Below are 18,338 nucleotides of genomic sequence, written 5' to 3' on the forward strand. Positions count from 1 at the left end.
TTTGCTGCATCTTCTAATTGTAAGTATTCATCTCTTCCTGCTGAACATTGTCTGGGTTCTACCCTCTCAGTCCAGGCATAAAGCCAGAACTCCGGATTGAAACAAATTATTCCAGAACAGTGCAAAAGTTATGGAATATTTTTAATATTCAACTTCTCCTCATTTAAGACATTTACGCAACACTATTTTTCTATTGTTTATTTTTGTCAGGTTAGCAATGTGCACTTGAATTGCTTCGTTTTTGTTTGACTGAGTGTGGATTGAATGCTGACAGTTCAGTTATAGCATGATCAGCTGAAGATTGAAGCTGTTCCTACTCAGGTCCAGCTTAACCTCACCCCAGCAAAAAAAACCTTATTGAACCACTATGACATTTTCCATTTGTTTCACTAGCCTTACTGTGTAATTTACTGCTTAAAAATGTGTTGCTGGAAAAGCGCAGCAGGTCAGGCAGCATCAAAGGAACAGGAGAATCAACGTTTATGCCCGAAACGTCGATTCTCCTGTTCCTTTGCTGCTGCCTGACCTGCTGCGCTTTTCCAGCAACACATTTTTAAGCTCTGATCTCCAGCATCTGCAGTCCTCACTTTCTCCTGTGTAATTTACTCTACTACCTGTGTCTGTCATACTTAGTAACAGTTCTGGCATTTGTGCATTCCCATCATATTTACAGTATCTTTGCTTTGTAAGACACAACTTTCTGTGCTTTGTACAAATCTGATTGTGTTGGCTTTTTTTTTATTCTTTTGCTTTATTAATGCCCTCCCTTTGCAGATGCTTTGGGTATGTATAATGGAAAGTTGGCAAAATTGCTTCAGGTGTACTTTTGTCTCTGTATTTGGTATCTAGCTGTGCTTTGTTTACTGACTCATCATCAGTAAGACTTACTTTTGAAGCATGTTTGTAGTTCAATAAGTCATTTTCAGAGGCTATTTCTCTATGTAGCATCAGTACACATTTTGTTCTCTAGATTTCAATATTTAAGGTGGTTCACTTTTGTGTCTCATTGGGTAGAAAATCACAGGGGTGAGAGGGGAACGACTGGCTGTCTTCACCCACCTACACTCTGAAGAAAAGTGGAAGGTCATTCAGAAGTCCAGCCTCCAGCCTAAAGTGTGGGTGGGCTGAACTAGATCCCACTGAGACTTCCACTGTCAGTGGAGGTGGAGGTGGGATCATGTATAACACTATTGTGCGACAAGTCTATCTGATGGGTTGCCAATGCCAACATACCCTTCCCCACATCAGTGCCAGAGCTTCATAGTGCATGTTTCTGGGACTTCAGGCAGGCCCATGCAGTAGGCCTTGTTGATTCTGAATCTAGGTAAGTCCAGGAGTTTTGGACTGGATGGCTTTTGGCAAGGTGGAGAGGGGCAAGGTGGAAATGAGGGTAGAGGGGTTTGGGTGGGAAGGAAACAGATTATTATCTTCTTCAAAGGTGTGACGCAACCCCCCCCCCCCCCCCCCAATGGACACAGAGCACCTTCATTCCCACCATTTAACCACTTCATGAAAAAATTGTGTATCCAAGTCTACCTGACTGCACACACAATAATATATTATGATGTGTCTTGTGTTGTGCCTTACAGTCAGTATGTCTGTATACCTCTAAGAGAATCACTCAAGAAATCATCACTATATTAGCTGAAGATATACAAATCTCAAACTCCATCTTACCTCAGATCACTTGGAAACATGACATGCTTCTGGAAACTTGTTTCTTTTGTAATGTAAAAGCTTACCAGTTAGTTGTAACACATGTCTGTTGAATCTTCAGTACTACAATATCCACATCTGGTTTCTCAGGTTACAAGGAGGTAATACAAGCATTGCTGCATCCAATAAATCACTTTGTTAGAGGTAAACTAACACCAAAATGCACAGTATAATATTGGAATTAATTTAGCTTTAAATAAGTATTGTGGGCACACTGCTGATTTTGGCCCTCACCCTCCCTCTACTATTGGAGTGAGCCCTCAGGTGAGTGGGGAAATGATGGGTTAGATACCTGGCCTGCATTAAATGCCCCTCTCTTCCCAAAACCATGGGACATTTCAATCCATACCATTGTGCAGTAATTAAGTAATTCAAAGAAGTCATCACCACTTTGAAGGGTTTGGAACTAATTGATATGCCCCATAGTTTTGCTCTTATCTTAAAAATAAAGTATTCACATTCAAAGGCAATTTTTTTTGTCTTCACCAGCAACGTGTAAGTCCGCACCTGACTTCCCCCAAGTGCAACGGGTGGAAAATTGTAGGCAGGGCACTGACAATTTTATTTCATTTTTCCTGCAGGCCACATCCTTTACTGTGGGTAAGGATATTTGCCATACAAAAGTAGCAACAAGAGATGACCTCAATTATTTATGACTTTTAGTTGAGCTTCATCATTTTGAATTGCATTTGTCTCTGCTGCATCATAGGAAAAGATAAAAAAGATTTATCCCCCAACAATAATTCTACTTCTTTAATCGTAACAGTTAATGATGCTGTGGGAATGTAGCAAAAACACCATCCCTACAGTGTGGAAACAGGCCCTTCAGCCCAGCAAGTCCACACTGACCCTCCAAAGCATATCTCACCCAGACTCATTCCCCATTACTCTACATTTACACCTGACTAATGCAGCTAACCTACACATCTCTGAACACTATGGATAATCTAGCATGGCCAATTCACCTAACCTGCACATCTTTAGATTGTGGAAGGAAACCAGAGCACCTGGAGTAAACCCACCTAGACACGGGAAGAATGTGCAAACTCCACACTGACAGATACCCGAGGCTGGAATCTAACCCGGGTCCCTGGCACTGAGACAGCAGTGCTAACCATTGAGTCACCGCGTCATTGATTTTGATTGTGGGAGATGGAACTATTATTGGCTTTTTTAAGAGGTCTCAGTAGCTATTCATAAAAGTTGCAGGGATTATAGCATGGAGTGAATAATGTTGTAGGTCATTTGCAATTTCCTGGCATTGCTCTGCCATAATGAAGGTGCACACAGTAGATACCGTATTACTATGTTGCAGAAGTTCATCAATATATTGAGTGTCAGGGTTACAATGGATAAAATATACATGAATAATAGACCGACTTGGTTTAAACCCTCTCCATTTTTTTAGTAAATTGCTAAATGTTTAAGTTGTGAATGAATAAGATGTATAAATTGCAGCTTTTTCCAATTCGCAGCAGTGCAAACTTTAAAAGTCTGTTGTTACATGCTGTCCCTATTATCTAAATTCCTTGATTGGGGTTATTATTGATGCTAAAGGTAAACTGCCATTGAAATGAGAAAAGAAACACTAGCAACTTTCAATGTATTTTCTGTCCTTGCAGTCTTCACCATGATCAGTCAGCCAAGTTACCTGCCATTCATAACTGCTTTTTTCTCTTTATCACCTATGAGAAAAAGCAACAACTGAACATGCTTGCCTTTGCAATTGAACTTTGACTTAAAGTCAACAATGCTATTCACACAATGCACAGGTTTGTTCCTTAGCAACAAAGCATAAGAGGCAGCAGCAGAATATCTCTTGCACTGAGGCCTTCTCTGTTATAGGACTGACCTGACTGATGCTCAAGAGGAGATTTAACCTCGAGGGGGCCCAGATTGTGTAGAATATAGACAGTGGCTTTTCAAAACTCAACATCCAGATAAAATCATAGAAAAAGATATGGAAAGGTTAAGTGAGTTGGCAAAATTTGGTCAATTAAGAATAATGTGAGAGAATGTGAACTTATCCACTTTGGCAAGAATCACAGAAGAGTTAATATGCAAGTACAACAAGTAAAAGTTAGGATGCAGGGACATCACCATTAACAAGTTCTCCTCCAAGCCACTCACCATCCTGACTTATAGAGTCACAGAGTCATGCAGCATAGAAACAGACCCTTCAGTCCAACTTGTCCACGCTGACCAGACATCCCAATATGACCTACTACCATTTACCAGCATTTGGCCCATATTCCTCTAAACCCTTGCAGTTCATATATCTGTCCAGATGCCGTTGAAATATTGTATTTCTGTTCTTCACTGTGTCCGGATCAAAATCCTGGAATTCTCTCCCTAAGGGCATTCTGACTCTACCTACAGCACATGGCTCAAGATAGCAGCTCACCACCACCTTCTCAAGAAGTAACTAGGGAGGGTAATAATAAATGCTGGCTAGCCAGAAATGTCCTCATTCCACGAGGGAATAAAAAAAAATGAGGAAAGCTAATTGAATATCATAATTTACCATGAGGGGAATTCAATACAAAAGTATGGAAGTTACACTTCGATTACAGGGATTACTGGTGAGGTTGCATCTGAAGTGCTGTGTACAGTATTGGTCACCTTATTTGAAGAAGGATGAAAATGCATTGATGCTGTTCAGAAAAAAGCTTTATTAGAGTAGTACCTGAATGAGCTGGTTGGCTTTTGAGTAAAGGTTACATAGGCTTGGCATGTATCCACTGGAGTGTGCAAGGATAAGAGGTGACTTGATTGAAACAGATAAAACCCTAAGAGCTATTGACTGGATAGATAACGGAGACAATGGGAGAATGTTATGGGAGAATCTATGGGAGGGGTCATTACTTAAAATTCAGGGGTCACAAATCTTAAACTAAGATGAGGTGATTTGTTTTTCAGAAGGTATAAATCTTTGGAACTCTCTTCCATAAAAGATTGTGGAAGTAGAGTCCTTGACAATTTTCAAGGTAGAGCTAGATTATTTTTATAATTATGTTTAAAAACAACTGACAGTTTACTACCTTCATTCATGGGATAACAAACTAATTGAGAAATATTGACTAGATTGGGCATATAACCATTCAAGTAGAGAAGAATGAGAGATGATCTAATTGAAATACATAAGATTTCAAGTGAAATTGATAGGATTGATACTTCCTTTTGTGAGGGATACTAGAATTAGGGGATACAGTTTAAGAATAAAAACCTCACTTTTAAGATGGAGATTAGGATCTTATTTTTCTCTGAGGGTTATTACTATTCAATTCACTGAATACACTAGAGACTGAGTTGTAAAATTTATTTAGAGTTAGACCACTGATAGGCAAGGGAGTCAAGCTAATTTTTCAAAAGTTTGTTCACACAAGTCAAGTGTCCTGACTGCCCTTGAGAAGGTGGTGGTGAGCTGCCTTCTTGAATCACTGTAGTCCTTGTGCGACGCTCCGTGCCATTAGGGAGGGAGTATCAGGATTTTGACCAATAAATCCTGAAGAAACGGTGACACACTTTCAAGTTAGGGTGGTGAGTGGCATGGAAGGGAACTTGGAGGTGGTGTCATTCCCACCTATCTGCAGTCCTTGCTGTTCTGGATGGTAGTGGTCACAGGTTTGGAATGTGCTCTCCAAAGAACCTTGGTGAGTCACTTCAGTCACTGCTGCTACTTAGTATTGATGGTGGAGGGAGTGAATGTGGTAGCTTTGTCCTGAATGTTGTCAAGCTTCTTGAACGTTGTTGGAGCTGCACCCATCCATGGAAGTGAAGAGTATTCTATCGCACTCGTGGCTTGTGCTTTGTAGATGATGGATAGTCTTTGGGGAGTCAGGAAGTCTGACTATATGCTTCTGACCTGCTTCTGTAACCACATCATTTCTGTGGCTTTCTAATTCAGTTTCTGGCCAATGGTAACCAGCAGGATATTGATAGTGGTGGATTCTGATGGTGATGCCATTGAATGTCAGGGAACAATAGTTAGATTTTCTCTTGTTCAGGATGATCATAACCTGGCATTTGTGTAGCCTAAATGTTATTTGCCTCTTGTCACCTCAAACTTGAATATTGTCCAGCTCTTGCTGCATTTAACAATTGACAGCTTCAGTCTCTGAGGAAGCAAAAAATGGTGCTGAACATTGTGCAGTCATCAGCTGTCATGATCCTAGATAATGTCACGAGACAGGTCAGACCTGAAAACTAGCTTGATTGGTCAAATTTTGTTTTGTTTATATTTAACAAGGTGTTTTTGCACTGAACACCAGAATTAAATGCCGTCGAATTCTAACAGTAAAACAGGAGTATTATATGCAAAAAGAATAAAATAGAATAAACCAAGTTATTTGCATATAACACATTTTGAAAAATTCTGAACACCATGATAAAATACAATCCCATCTATCCCAACACTGTGATCTTAACATAAGTTAACCGTTATTCAAATTCCCATTCTTGAGCATTTACTAGTTTTTTCCTTTATTACTCACAAAACAGAACTTCAGCTTTCTCAAATAATCCTTCTAGTGTCATAAGAATATAGGAAATAGGAACAGGCATAGGCCATTTAGCCCCTCAAGCCTGCCCCACTGTTCAGTAGGATATGGCTGATCCAACATTCCTCATATCCACTTGCCCTTTCTCCACAATCTTTGATGCTCCTACTGGTCAAGAATCTATCTAATCCAACCTTAAATATACATAAGGACTCTGTCCCACAGTTCTCTGTGGCAAGGAGTTCCAAAGACACAACCCAATGAGAGAAGAAATCCTTCCTCATCTCAGTCTAAAATTGACACCACTTCAATCTCAGATAATGCCTTTGATTCTCCAATGAGGGGAAACATTCTTGCAGCAGTTATCCCATCAAGTCACTTAAGAATCCTATATGTCTTAATGAGAACGCCAATCATTCTTCTAAACTCCAATCTCAACCTATTTAGCCTATGCTCAATAAGATATTCCCCCCCCATACTAAAGATCACCCTAGTGAACATTTTCTGAACTGGTTGCAAAGAAGTGGACCAAAACTGCTCACAGTTCTCCACATGTGGTCTTCCAAGTACCTTGAACAGTTGCCATAAAATTTCCTTACTCTTCTTCTTCAATCCCCTTGAAATAAGGCCCAACATTCCATTAGCCTTCCTGATTACCTGCTGCACCTGGCTGCTTTCTGTGTTTCATGCACAAGTAATGAAAAGCCTCCTCTGGTCTCAAACTTTCAAAGTAAAATCCTTATACTGAGATAACCTAGTACCTAACTTTTCTGAACTAATTCCTTTCAGTTGGAGAAATTCTTTCACACATCCAACTTCAGCATGGACTTCTGTAAACTTAAGGCGAAAGCTTTCCAAGGTATGAGTTTTTCCTCTAAGAGGCAGAAATCCTGATCCTTTTCTACTAAAGGACTATCTCTATAGCTACTTTCTTTAAAATTCTTGGTAGAACCCAGGGGAATTAACAGCTTTTTGCCACATTAGTTTCTCTCATAGTTTCTCTCTAGTGATAAAGTTAAAAATCACACAACACCAGTTTATAGTCCAATAGGTTTATTTGGAATCACTAGCTTTCAAAGCGCTGCTTCTTCATCAGGTCGAAGTCACAACGACCTGATGAAGAAGCAGCGCTTTATTTGGAATCAACCTGTTGGACTATAACCTGGTGCTGTGTGATTTCTAACTTTGTCCACCCCAGTCCAACACCAGCACCACCAAATCATCTCTAGTGATAGATATGTTTATTTTCTCCACCCCCCCCCCCCCCCCCCCCATCCGCCCCCCACCAATCAAATAACCTTGATTCAGATAAAGACTGGTTGTGGATGTTAAACAATGGACATTGAAGGAGATCCTGGGCATTCCCAGGAGTTTGTGATATAAACTGCTTCATATTGTACATTCACTCATAATATTTCATTGTTTTTTGATACTTTTTGTAAAATATTGCTTTTATTGTGAGATCAGAGTTTGGGGCTGAATCAGATTTTCAAAATTATTTGCGTAAACAAGACAAATCATCATCCCAACTTGCACTGAAACATCTACCCTTAAAACTTTGAGGAATATAGAGAAGAGTTGCAATACTCTTAACTGTGGGGTTATAAGGACCAATTCTAAATGAACCAAAAATTCTAGAATATAAGTTTTGAAAGCAGAATAAGCAAGTAAATGATTGATCCCGCACTTCTTAACATATTCTTACTACTTGACCTGCAGCTGAAGTCCAATGTGAAATAGAGCGGATCTTTGAACTAGCAAGAACACTGCAGTTAGTAGTCCTTGACGCAGATACAATCAACCATCCGGCTCAGTTGGGCAAAACCTCTTTGGCTCCTGTGATCGTCTATGTGAAAATTTCATCTCCAAAGGTATCGTGACAGATGCAGTTTAGTTTCAACTCTGATTTTGTTTTTGCATCTTTCCTTCAGTTTTCCCAACATCAGTTTATGTAATTCTACAAGGGCCATCAGCAGAAGGGGAAATGTGGGTTTTTACTTAAACGCAATTTCAAAGGTGGTGGTCACCTGTTGAAATACAAAGTTTGAGATCTCCTACTTCCATGAGAAAATGATGCTAAATACGACTCTAAACTTGGTCACGTTTGAGTACTTCTGACCCTCTAGACTTCAAACAGGTGTTGATAAGAAGGATTTGTCTGAAGGGTAAAATGTATGTAAATTGCATGGAAGTGGCATCAAAATTGTTATCATTTTCCAGGATTCCATCAACCATCCACAGAAAGCGTGGAAGGAAGGGTTGACGTTAAGGGTCTGAGCGTCTGTAGAAGAGTAGCCACCAACACCTTTGGGCTTTAGATAAATTTCAGAAGCAACAGGACTGCACTGCCAGCAATTTATGTTGCCACATAGTTTTATAAAGACTTGAGCAGTGCACAACTTCTCTCCCTTAACATGGAGCAGACATCACTTTCTGTCTTAGCCACAAAACAGGAAAATAACTGACTCAAGAAAGCTAATTAGATTCACTCTGATAAAGTTGTAAAGTGCCATTGTCTCTAAATAATTGTAATGGCATAACTTTGAGCTGTTTTATGTTTGCTATTCTATTATAGTGGCTGATTCTTTATATCTTGACTACTAGGTTGATTACTTTTTCTTTTACACACTAATTTCCCAATCTTCCTGTTTTGTCTTGCATGTAGGTTTTGCAGAGATTAATAAAATCCAGAGGAAAATCCCAGGCTAAACACCTGAATGTGCAGATGGTTGCCGCAGACAAACTGGCTCAGTGCCCACCTGTGAGTAGTTTTAATCATTTTTTTCCTCCATGTATTGCACACAATTACTTACTATAACTTATTTATTTCTTTGAAAGCCAATTGATTGGCATTTTCACAGCACTTCTTGAGCATGAACATGGTGCGTAGTAAGCTGCAAAAAGAATGGAATTATTCAGCAGCCCTGACAGAATGAAGGGAGGGAGAAGCAGACAGGTTCTATCGTTTTGGTGCATGGTGGGACCTGTGACTGCATTTTATCACCAATGGCCAGTTAAGTGACTGCCATTGGCTGCCTTCAATCCATTTCTGCCATTGTTTTGTTTAATAGCCGTCACAGTGCCAATGCTAGTGTGGGCCTTTGCTGAGATTGCAGTTGCAGTGAATGGGCACAACAATGACCATGTAGCCCTGAAGCAGGTTAAACAGAGGAGTAACTCAAAAGTCACAAAACGCCAGGTTATAGTCCAACAGATTTATTCAAAATCACAAGCTTTTGGACCACTGCTCCTTTCTCAGATGGAGTAATTTTTAACTTTGTCCACCCCAGTCCAACACCGACATCTCCAACTCAAAGCAATGGAGTGACAGTGGTATAGTTAAAGCAGTACACCAGCAATACTACTGCAATGAGGTGGACCATAGGAAGGCTCCCTTGCTACACTTCATGCAGTGGAGGATCTCAATAGAGGCAAGAAATGACCCTTAATTGGCCATTTCAGAGCCCAGCTCAGTGGTCTCTGCGAGGGCAGACAATTTTCCTACGCTGGCAAAATAGCATGGTAGTGCGAAGGTATCAGACATAACCCCTCGACACTATCCCATATCACTTTGCAAGCTTCCCCCGTCCTTAGCCTTCCTCAAAGCAGTCATAAAATTCCAGCCAAATGGACAATTAGAAATATAATGCGATTTATTCAGACTGGAGAGACAGAAGAATAGTAGATCTGTGGTAGGGTGGACAACAGGAGAGATTAAGTTATAGACAAGATCATGGTGTAAGACTTGAAGGCTTTATATATATGTATATATGTGTGTATATATAAAGAACTGCTGGAATGTCTTAGAAACAAATTAATGGCTGTAAGTGGACAAGTGTCAATCAGCCTTTGTCATGTGGTGAAATGTAATGGGCTGAGGTCGCTGGAAAATTAACAGCACGTCATTATTAATGTGTAGATCAGCCAGAAATTCAGGTGGTTAACAAATACAAATCTCTAGAGTTTCAAAGTCAATTTATGCCACTGTGTTGCTTCAAGCATAAACAGTAACAGCACGTCTTCATCAGCCATCCCTTTATTAATAGGAACTTGCTGAATTTACACATTAAACACCCTCTAAACTCATTGCAGAAATTTAAACCTGGCAATTAAAATCATAAGCACCCTTCCAACGAAATGATAATTATTACCAGAGTGCTAATCAATCTCTAGCTCAGAAATCTTGGAATGTCTTATTCGTCCTTGCATGAGGTAAGTTGTTCAAGATTTATTTTTAAATGCTTATTTTTCCTTTGTCACTTTTTTCTCTCTCAATGAGAGCGAGCTTTCCTTTTTAATTCTCCCTATCTTTGTAGCTGACTTGACACATTCACTGTCCTTTCTGCTTCTTTCTTGAATTGTAAATACCAAAAAAGAGAGAGAGAGACTGTTGGTTTTGTCATTCACTGAGAGTACCGATGCCTCATTGCCTTTTCCAGACTTTAATCAATTTGCAATTCCATCAAGTTAGAGCAGGGTACAAGAAAAAGTCTAAATAACAGCATATGGACGAGATGTCCCGCTCCAGTGAAAACCAAGCCTGTGTTGTAGGTTTAATCCTTTATATCAGCCATGACAAAATACCAAGTTCCTTGGAGTTGCTTACACTTTGCCAATATATTTTCATCAGAGGTATATTTCACTCTTAAAATGCCTGGATTTAATTTAATGGGTTTGTTCCTGATTCCCCTCCCAGAATAAAGGATGGTTAGGTATACTCTATTGATATCTTAATTATTTTAAACACACTTTAAATTCCAGGGAACACAAATTAAATTTATGCAATTTGCCCACATAATTTAACTCTTCGTACAATACTATGGCATGCTGTCTCTTTTACCTATAATCTCTTGTTGGTAGCCTTTTCCTACCTTGGCCCATATCTGTTGCAGCCTCAAATTGCAATGTGTAAATGTTTACTTTGTTGAGGATTGTGTGGAGCATTTGTATCTGTGTAAACAAGCAAAGGAAAAAAGGGGGTGGTGGGGGAGGGGGGGAAGGCGGGGTGATGGGGGAAGAAACAAAAGGTTAAATGAATATAGAAGAATTTACGACAATTTCCTCTTTTATATTTTCCTTGCAGAAAAATGAATAGAATAAAATATTAACCACAAATATTTAAAGCATGTTATAACAATTTTCATTCCAATGCTCCTCAGTGAATCTCTATTTTTTAAGGTAAAATTTGATGCACATGATGGGTTAAAATCAGTTACTAGGACTCTTGTTGTTCAATAGTAGAGTTATAGAGGTATACAGCACAGAAATAAACTCTTTGGTCCAACTCGTCCATATTGACCAGATATCCTAAATTAATCTAGTCCCATTTGCCAGTATTTGGCCCATGTCCCTCTTAAGTCCTCCCTAGTCATGTACCCATCCAGGTGCCTTTTAAATGTTGTAATTGTACTAGACTGTACCATTTCCTCTGGCAGCTCATTCCATACATGCAACACTCTGAGTGAAAAGGTTGCCCCTTAGGTCCTTTTCAAATCTTTCTCCTCTCACCTTAAACTTGTGCCTGCTAGTTTTGGACACCCCTACTCTGGGAAAAAGACTTTAGCTACTCACCCTATTAATGGCCCTCAATATTTTATAAACTTCTATAAGGTTATCCCTCAGCATCTGATGCTCTATAGAAAATAGCCGCAGCCTATTGAGCCTCTCCCTATAGCTCAAACCCTCCAGCCCTGGCAACATCCTTTAAATCTTTTCTGAACCCTTTCATGTTTCATAACATCGTTCCTATATCAGACAGGCCAAAATTGAATGCCGTATTCTACAAGTGGCCTAATCAATGTCTTGCATAGCTACAACATGACCTCTCAACTCCTATACTGAATGCACTGAACATTAAAGCAAGCATACCAATGTCTACCTGCGACTCCACTTTCAAGAAACTATGAACCTGTACCAAGATCTCTTTGTTTGACCATGCACCCAGGACCTCACAATGAAGTATGTATGTCCTGCCGTGAATTTGCCTTTTAAAATGTAGTATTTCAACATTAATTTAAATTAAACTCCACCTGCCACTCCTCAACTCATTAGCCCATCTGATTAATGTCCCATTGTACTCGGAGCTAACCTTCACTGAAGTGTCCCTACCACTGGGACCAAGAGGCCTGGGTTCAAGTCCCACCTGCTTCAAAGGTATGTATGAACAGTTTTGATCTGTCCTGCAAAAATAACGTAAATTATTTGTATCTTAACAGTACAATCAATGTAATTACTACTAATGCAATGAAGAGAGCAAATTGTAATGTACCAAATGTATTAAACAGTTGGAGCTTAAATATACTATTTTTGCCTGAACAAATCACAGCTTGCATTCAAATTTTCTTTACACTGAAAGAAAAATAATTGAAATTTCTACCATTTCTCTAGGAATTGTTTGATGTAATTCTTGATGAAAACCAGCTGGAAGATGCCTGTGAGCACCTCTCTGACTACTTAGAAGCTTACTGGAGAGCAACCCACCCTCCTAGCAGCAATCCTTCCAATCCTCTCCTCAGCCGGACAATGGCATCTGCAGCTCTTCCTACAAGCCCAGCACCAGTCTCCAATCTACAGGTACATGTTCTTGCTTCTCTCCAACCTAATCTTCATTTCTGGGATACAGAGGAAGATGGAAAAAGCAAAGAGATCTGTGACAATCACATTGCACTAGAAATGAAGACATTTAAGTATCTTCCTGCTTCGGGATAGTATCTATACAAAGCTGTGTTTAAAACACAAAGTGTTCATTTTGCCAGCATCTTCTAATGGAGCTTTACATGAGAAAATCATTTAACTTTGATTGCAGTGGTTGTGATGAATCAAAGTAAAGCTAACAAAGGAATATTGAATGATTAAAGGATAGTCTGTATTTTCACAGGGAATTTCTTGACCTTAATGTGAACTGGATGTTATTGACTTGTGGTTTGGAGCCTGCATGCTACTTTAATTTTCCAAAAAAATCAAACCATTCAGCTAATCAGTTTCAAGATGTAGATGTTTGAAGAATGATGTGGTGTTAAACTTCTGCTGAAAAGTACTCTCAAGAATATAACATGTTGCTTGATTTAACAAATTTCACTATTAGTATCATGGTACTAACATTTGGTTAGTTTTACATGAATGCACTTTGACAGTAATTTCTTTGCTTCAGTAACTAAGTGAGAATGCATATTATATTATAAATATTCGTAAAAATAGGCATTAACTTTACTAAAGCCAATTGGAAGCTGGGTTGTGTATAGTGCATGTCTGCTTGCTTGTAAATTAATCAAGTTAATGAAGTAAATTCCTGAATTTTGAAATTCTAACTGGATTGTTGCATGGTGTGGTACTAACCAGGTTGAACAAAAGCAGGGAGAGCAGAAACCACCACCTTCAGGACCAGAGAGAACTGCTTCGCAGGAGGAAGAGAAACCACCAGAGGCAGTGAAAAAGTCCCAACATCGAACTTCTTCCTCTGCAAAGCATCACAATCACCGCAGCACTGCGAGTCGGGGCCTAGAGAGACAAGAGACATTTGACTCTGATACCAAAGGCAGCAGGGATTCTGTGTATATAGAACCAAAGGATGATTATACAGATAGCGCTGGTGATCATTACAGCTCACACCACAATCATACAGAAGAACCCCAAGGGGATGGCACCCACAGGCATAAAGAGTCACGGCATCTTTCTAAGGAACGAGACAGAGAACAGGATCATAATGAACGGAACAAACAACGTAGTCGGCATAAATCAAAGGATCGATATTGTGATAAAGATGGGGATGTTGCATCTAAAAAAAGAAATGATGTCAATGAATGGAGCCAGGATGTGTACATCCGCCAATAACTCTGCCTACAGCTGCTGTGTCCCTTTAGTTAGTGTGTGTATGTGTGTGCGTGTGTGTGCGTGCTTGTGTGCGTGTGTGTGCGCGTGCGTGTGTGTGTGTAAAAGAAAAAGTATATATTTACCTGATCAGTCTATAAAGTTTATTGTACACTTGAGATTTCATACGAGTTGTTGCTGAGGCAGCATGGAATTAAATTCAATATGTTTCATTTTAAAACATGGTACAATTACAGAACTGCTAGTGTGATACTGTGCTGTTAGTGTTATTGGTTTGATTTTGATTGCTGCCAGCTGAACAATAACTGTTACTAGCAAACTACTGTTAATGTTCTTAAGCAATGTATGTGTGGGGGAATAACAAATTTTCCTGGATATCCAGGAAAGTTTGGATCAGCTTCTACTGTAGTTTACCATTCTTTTTCCTCCGAAGTTTAATTTCTGCATTCTCAACTTTTATTTTTGAATGAAATATTTACAAGTTTAAAAATCACCCTGGCTTATATCTGTAGTTGGGGTGGGATTGAGGAATTTAGTCTTGCCTTACACTTCAGAGTTAATTAGGAGAAAGTATTTTCTAAGTACAGGTACTATGTACTGTATATAGACTATGGTTCTATTTGTACTCTACATTTAGAAATCATTTTAAAAATAATATAGTTTTAGTCACTATATCTGCTTCAAAGTCTGAAAGAAGATGGATTTCCCCTTTAATCATGCCTACTATGATTGGCTTCTTTTGAATAATTGGTAGTTAAGAGTTTTCAATTCAACCCCTCCCTAGCTTTTGAAATTCAGAACTTAGATGCATACGTCATCGTTCATTGGGTGGGAAATTAAATATATAATATATTATATAGAGACATATATTGTTTAGAATTTTTTGTAAAATGCTAGTCTTAACTGACAAAGCGGTTTACTTGGTAAGTCTAAGTTATATACCAAATACTGAATATTATGTACGTTATATGATATTTTTCTGGTTAGGAATTGCCTGAGGGTTCTGTGTTATTGTTCCTTTGTTATAAACTATCCAACTTCTCCAAATGGCTTTGTCTTATTGCTTAATGAGCATAAGATGAGCTGTTCTGGTTACTGTATATGCATATTTGTGGAATTTATTTTCAAAATCCAGTTTGTAAGCATTTGTATATATATATATGTGTATATATATAATTCATAATTGCCTTTGTAGATATTGACAGTAGATGATCTTGTTGCACTGTTTGATTGAGTTATTTATTTAACTGTACAAATGGTGACTCTACATGTTAACTGAACATGTGGAAATGCCATTTCATGAGCAGGAACAATGTTCTATTGTTTCTGTTATGTAATGAAGAAACCCTTATACAGATAAATGTACACACACAAACACACACACACACACACACACCCCTACATTCTTCCAGTCACTTTGCCTGAAATAGGATACTGATTTTTCTTAAGTAAAAATGAAAGAACTGCAGATGCTGTAAATCAAAAATAAAAACAGAAATTGCTGGTAAAGCTCAGCAGGTCTGGCAGCATCTGTAGAGAGATATCAGAGTTAATGTTCTGGTTCCAGTGACCCCTCCTCAGAACTTCATCGGTTCTGAGGAAGGGTCACTTGACCCAAACATTAACATTTCTTCCTGTTTCAACCATCACACATGATTATTATAAATATTCTTACATAGAGGCTGTTCATTCTCTGCCTTCATCTACCAAATTATTCATTTTCTTCAAAATAATAAAGTTCGTTTCGGATCAATTACTGATTTTTTTTTACAGCACTTTTCCCCACTCCTCCAATTTCCTACTTATGATGTGGGAGACCTGATTTGGTTGCGACTCCTGACCGAATGTGTTTTGGGCTTATGTGTTAAAATACACATTTGTAGGACAAGGAGCTAAACTTGAACTCTGGTGTTTAGTGGATTTCGATTTGTAGTTTTAAAACCTTAAGTGACAAAGACATAGTAAAGCTGAAATTGTATTAATTGGCACTTTATGGGAGACTGTTTGTAAACAGAACCTTTAGTTTGAATGTGTTTATATAATGTAAATTTGCTATAATTACCAGTACACCTTGGAACACTCCAGTTCTTCAAAACTGTGGTTTAGATGGATATATATGATATATCATATGGGTATTATATAACATTTCCCAGCATGAGTCAGTGCCTTCAGGACAGGAAAGCTGAAACTGAGAATAGTTTGGATCAGAATGACTCCAATCTCATTAATTACAGGTGTACTATGTTTGAGATGGTCAGTGGTCAAAACAAAAAAAAAGCAATGACAGCTAAGCACTTGAGACAATAGAGCACTGAGTTATGGAGACATTATTTTTAAGGACTCCAATCTGAACTCACTTTGGAAATTACTTTGAATTCATATTTCTTTTGCTATTAAAGAAAATATGTTGGTGCTCCCAAATAGTCAGTCAGTGACAAAACAACTCAAGTAACTGGAGACATCTGGAGCAGGCAATGCTGAAAATACCCGGTCAGTTTGGCAGCACCGGTGGTTAGGAAGTTAAGTTAACATTTCAGGTTGCTGCTGTCAGGTTCAAAGGAAATAGCTTCAACTTGACATGTTAACACCATTTCTCTTTCCAAGTTGCTGGCAGGTGGGCTAAGTATTTCTAGCAACATTTTTGTTTCTGTTTCAAAAAACTGGATGTGGAGATTTGTGCTGTTGAATTTTTCTGTCTCTTGTCATGAAACAAACATTCTTACCTCGATTGTCCAATCTGTCCTCTTGCCATTGAAGTACAGTCACCAAACAACATGTATCCCATAGCAGTTTTCATAACCACTGAAATAGTGTGAGCTCTCAATCATTTATAATCATGAATCCATTCTGAGGTAATAAAATGAAGTTCTATTCATTCTACAATAGAGGGAACAAAGTGAATTTAGATTTTAAAATGGAGTAAAAGAAGCATCCTTGGTTTAAACCATATTATATGATGAACAATATGTAAAGAGAGGCAAGGTAATTTGTCAGTGTTCTATCCTGCGTATGGGTGGCATTTTAAAGAGCATCAAATGGAATTACAGGGTAACATTATCACCCATCAATGTTTCTAATGGTGAAATCCTCAAATGGTGCTTGAAGCTCTTCACAACAATGTTATGTTGGCCTTTGAAGAACTGAATCATAAGTTTGAAAAACAAACTTGTTAAATGTATACATTATAAGAAATGCAAATTAAAGATGAACAATTTATGATCCTACAACTTCTTATGTGTAACACTATTTTGCCCAATTATGATGTAATATTTTTGTTCTTGATTTCTTGCTGGTAATAATCAAGTTTTCCCTTTACTTCAAGAGATGACACCTAGAACAAAAAGATCTCTCAATGGTCCTCTGTCCATCCTATTTTAGATAACCATTAGGAGGCAGGTGAGTGGAGTTAGGGACCAACTCACTTTTGCCCCCACTTTCTCCTGGGGGGGTGGGGGGAGAACTGGACATTGTTCAGCAGCTCCACACACTGATGCCATTAAAATTGGTAGAGTGGGGGAAATCTTACATTTCTGACGGTGGTACTTCAACCTAACGTTTGTGGTGACTTATTCACTTACTACACCTGATCTAATGATAGGTGTCTTGCAAAAAAAAGAGCAAGGCCACAGACGTAGCCTTTACCTGCAATGCACTAGCAAATGTGTTGCTCAATCATTGTGCGGTCACAATCAATTTGTGACGTTGCCTCCAACTTACTTTCATTTCAGACCTACTCAATTTTTCAGCTACTATACAGTAAATGGTTCTAATTGTAGTATAATGTGTCATTCATAATAAACCATTACTTCATTCTAATTGGTGTAGGGTCTATTTATTACCACGTAACACATTTGTCAGTCACTATGTTGCGTGAAACAATTTAATTATCCAAATTGAATTTTTAGGCTCATTTTACAGGAATATCAGGGATCCGGAATGTCGATCCATCTTCATTGTGTGTAAATGTGAATAGCAATGAACTTTAGTTGTGGCCGAAGTCCATGTTTCTGTTTCTTATGAATGTGGTCAAACAAGTTCCTCCTTCAAATACAAAAAAAGTCTATAAAAGAATGTTAAATTTTGAAACATTTTAATTTGTTTCAAAATTTCAAACAGTTTATGAAACTTAATTTATTGCTGTAACTTTAGGAGAAAAAACACTAATTTGTTCATTGATCTATTGGATTAATTAACGGTGAACAAAGGTGGACCTTCCTTAACTGGTCAAGGGAGGGTAAAACCATTGAGGTTGCAGGGAAATAGCTGGCAAATTTCAGAATACCCCAAGTATGTTCC

The 18,338-nt window shown here is 38.5% G+C and overlaps 1 protein-coding gene across 11 annotated transcripts in view; it reads left to right on the forward strand.

The window, feature by feature from the left end:
• Positions 1-17,858, forward strand: part of LOC140480693 (voltage-dependent L-type calcium channel subunit beta-2-like) — a 349,445-nt gene extending 331,587 nt beyond the window's left edge. For 10 of the 11 annotated variants that reach the window (XM_072575913.1, XM_072575917.1, XM_072575918.1 and 7 more), the window contains 4 exons: positions 7,935-8,086; positions 8,881-8,976; positions 12,603-12,788; positions 13,554-17,858. In XM_072575913.1, the coding sequence (XP_072432014.1) occupies positions 7,935-8,086; positions 8,881-8,976; positions 12,603-12,788; positions 13,554-14,045 (926 nt within the window). In that variant the 3' untranslated portion in view covers positions 14,046-17,858. Of the gene's footprint in view, positions 1-7,934; positions 8,087-8,880; positions 8,977-12,602 lie in introns of all 11 variants that reach the window. The other variant, XM_072575923.1, reaches the window with a different exon arrangement.
• The last annotated feature ends 480 nt before the right edge of the window (positions 17,859-18,338 follow it).

Source organism: Chiloscyllium punctatum, chromosome 8 (genome assembly GCF_047496795.1).
Source record: "Chiloscyllium punctatum isolate Juve2018m chromosome 8, sChiPun1.3, whole genome shotgun sequence".
Classification (NCBI taxonomy): Eukaryota; Metazoa; Chordata; class Chondrichthyes; order Orectolobiformes; family Hemiscylliidae; genus Chiloscyllium; species Chiloscyllium punctatum.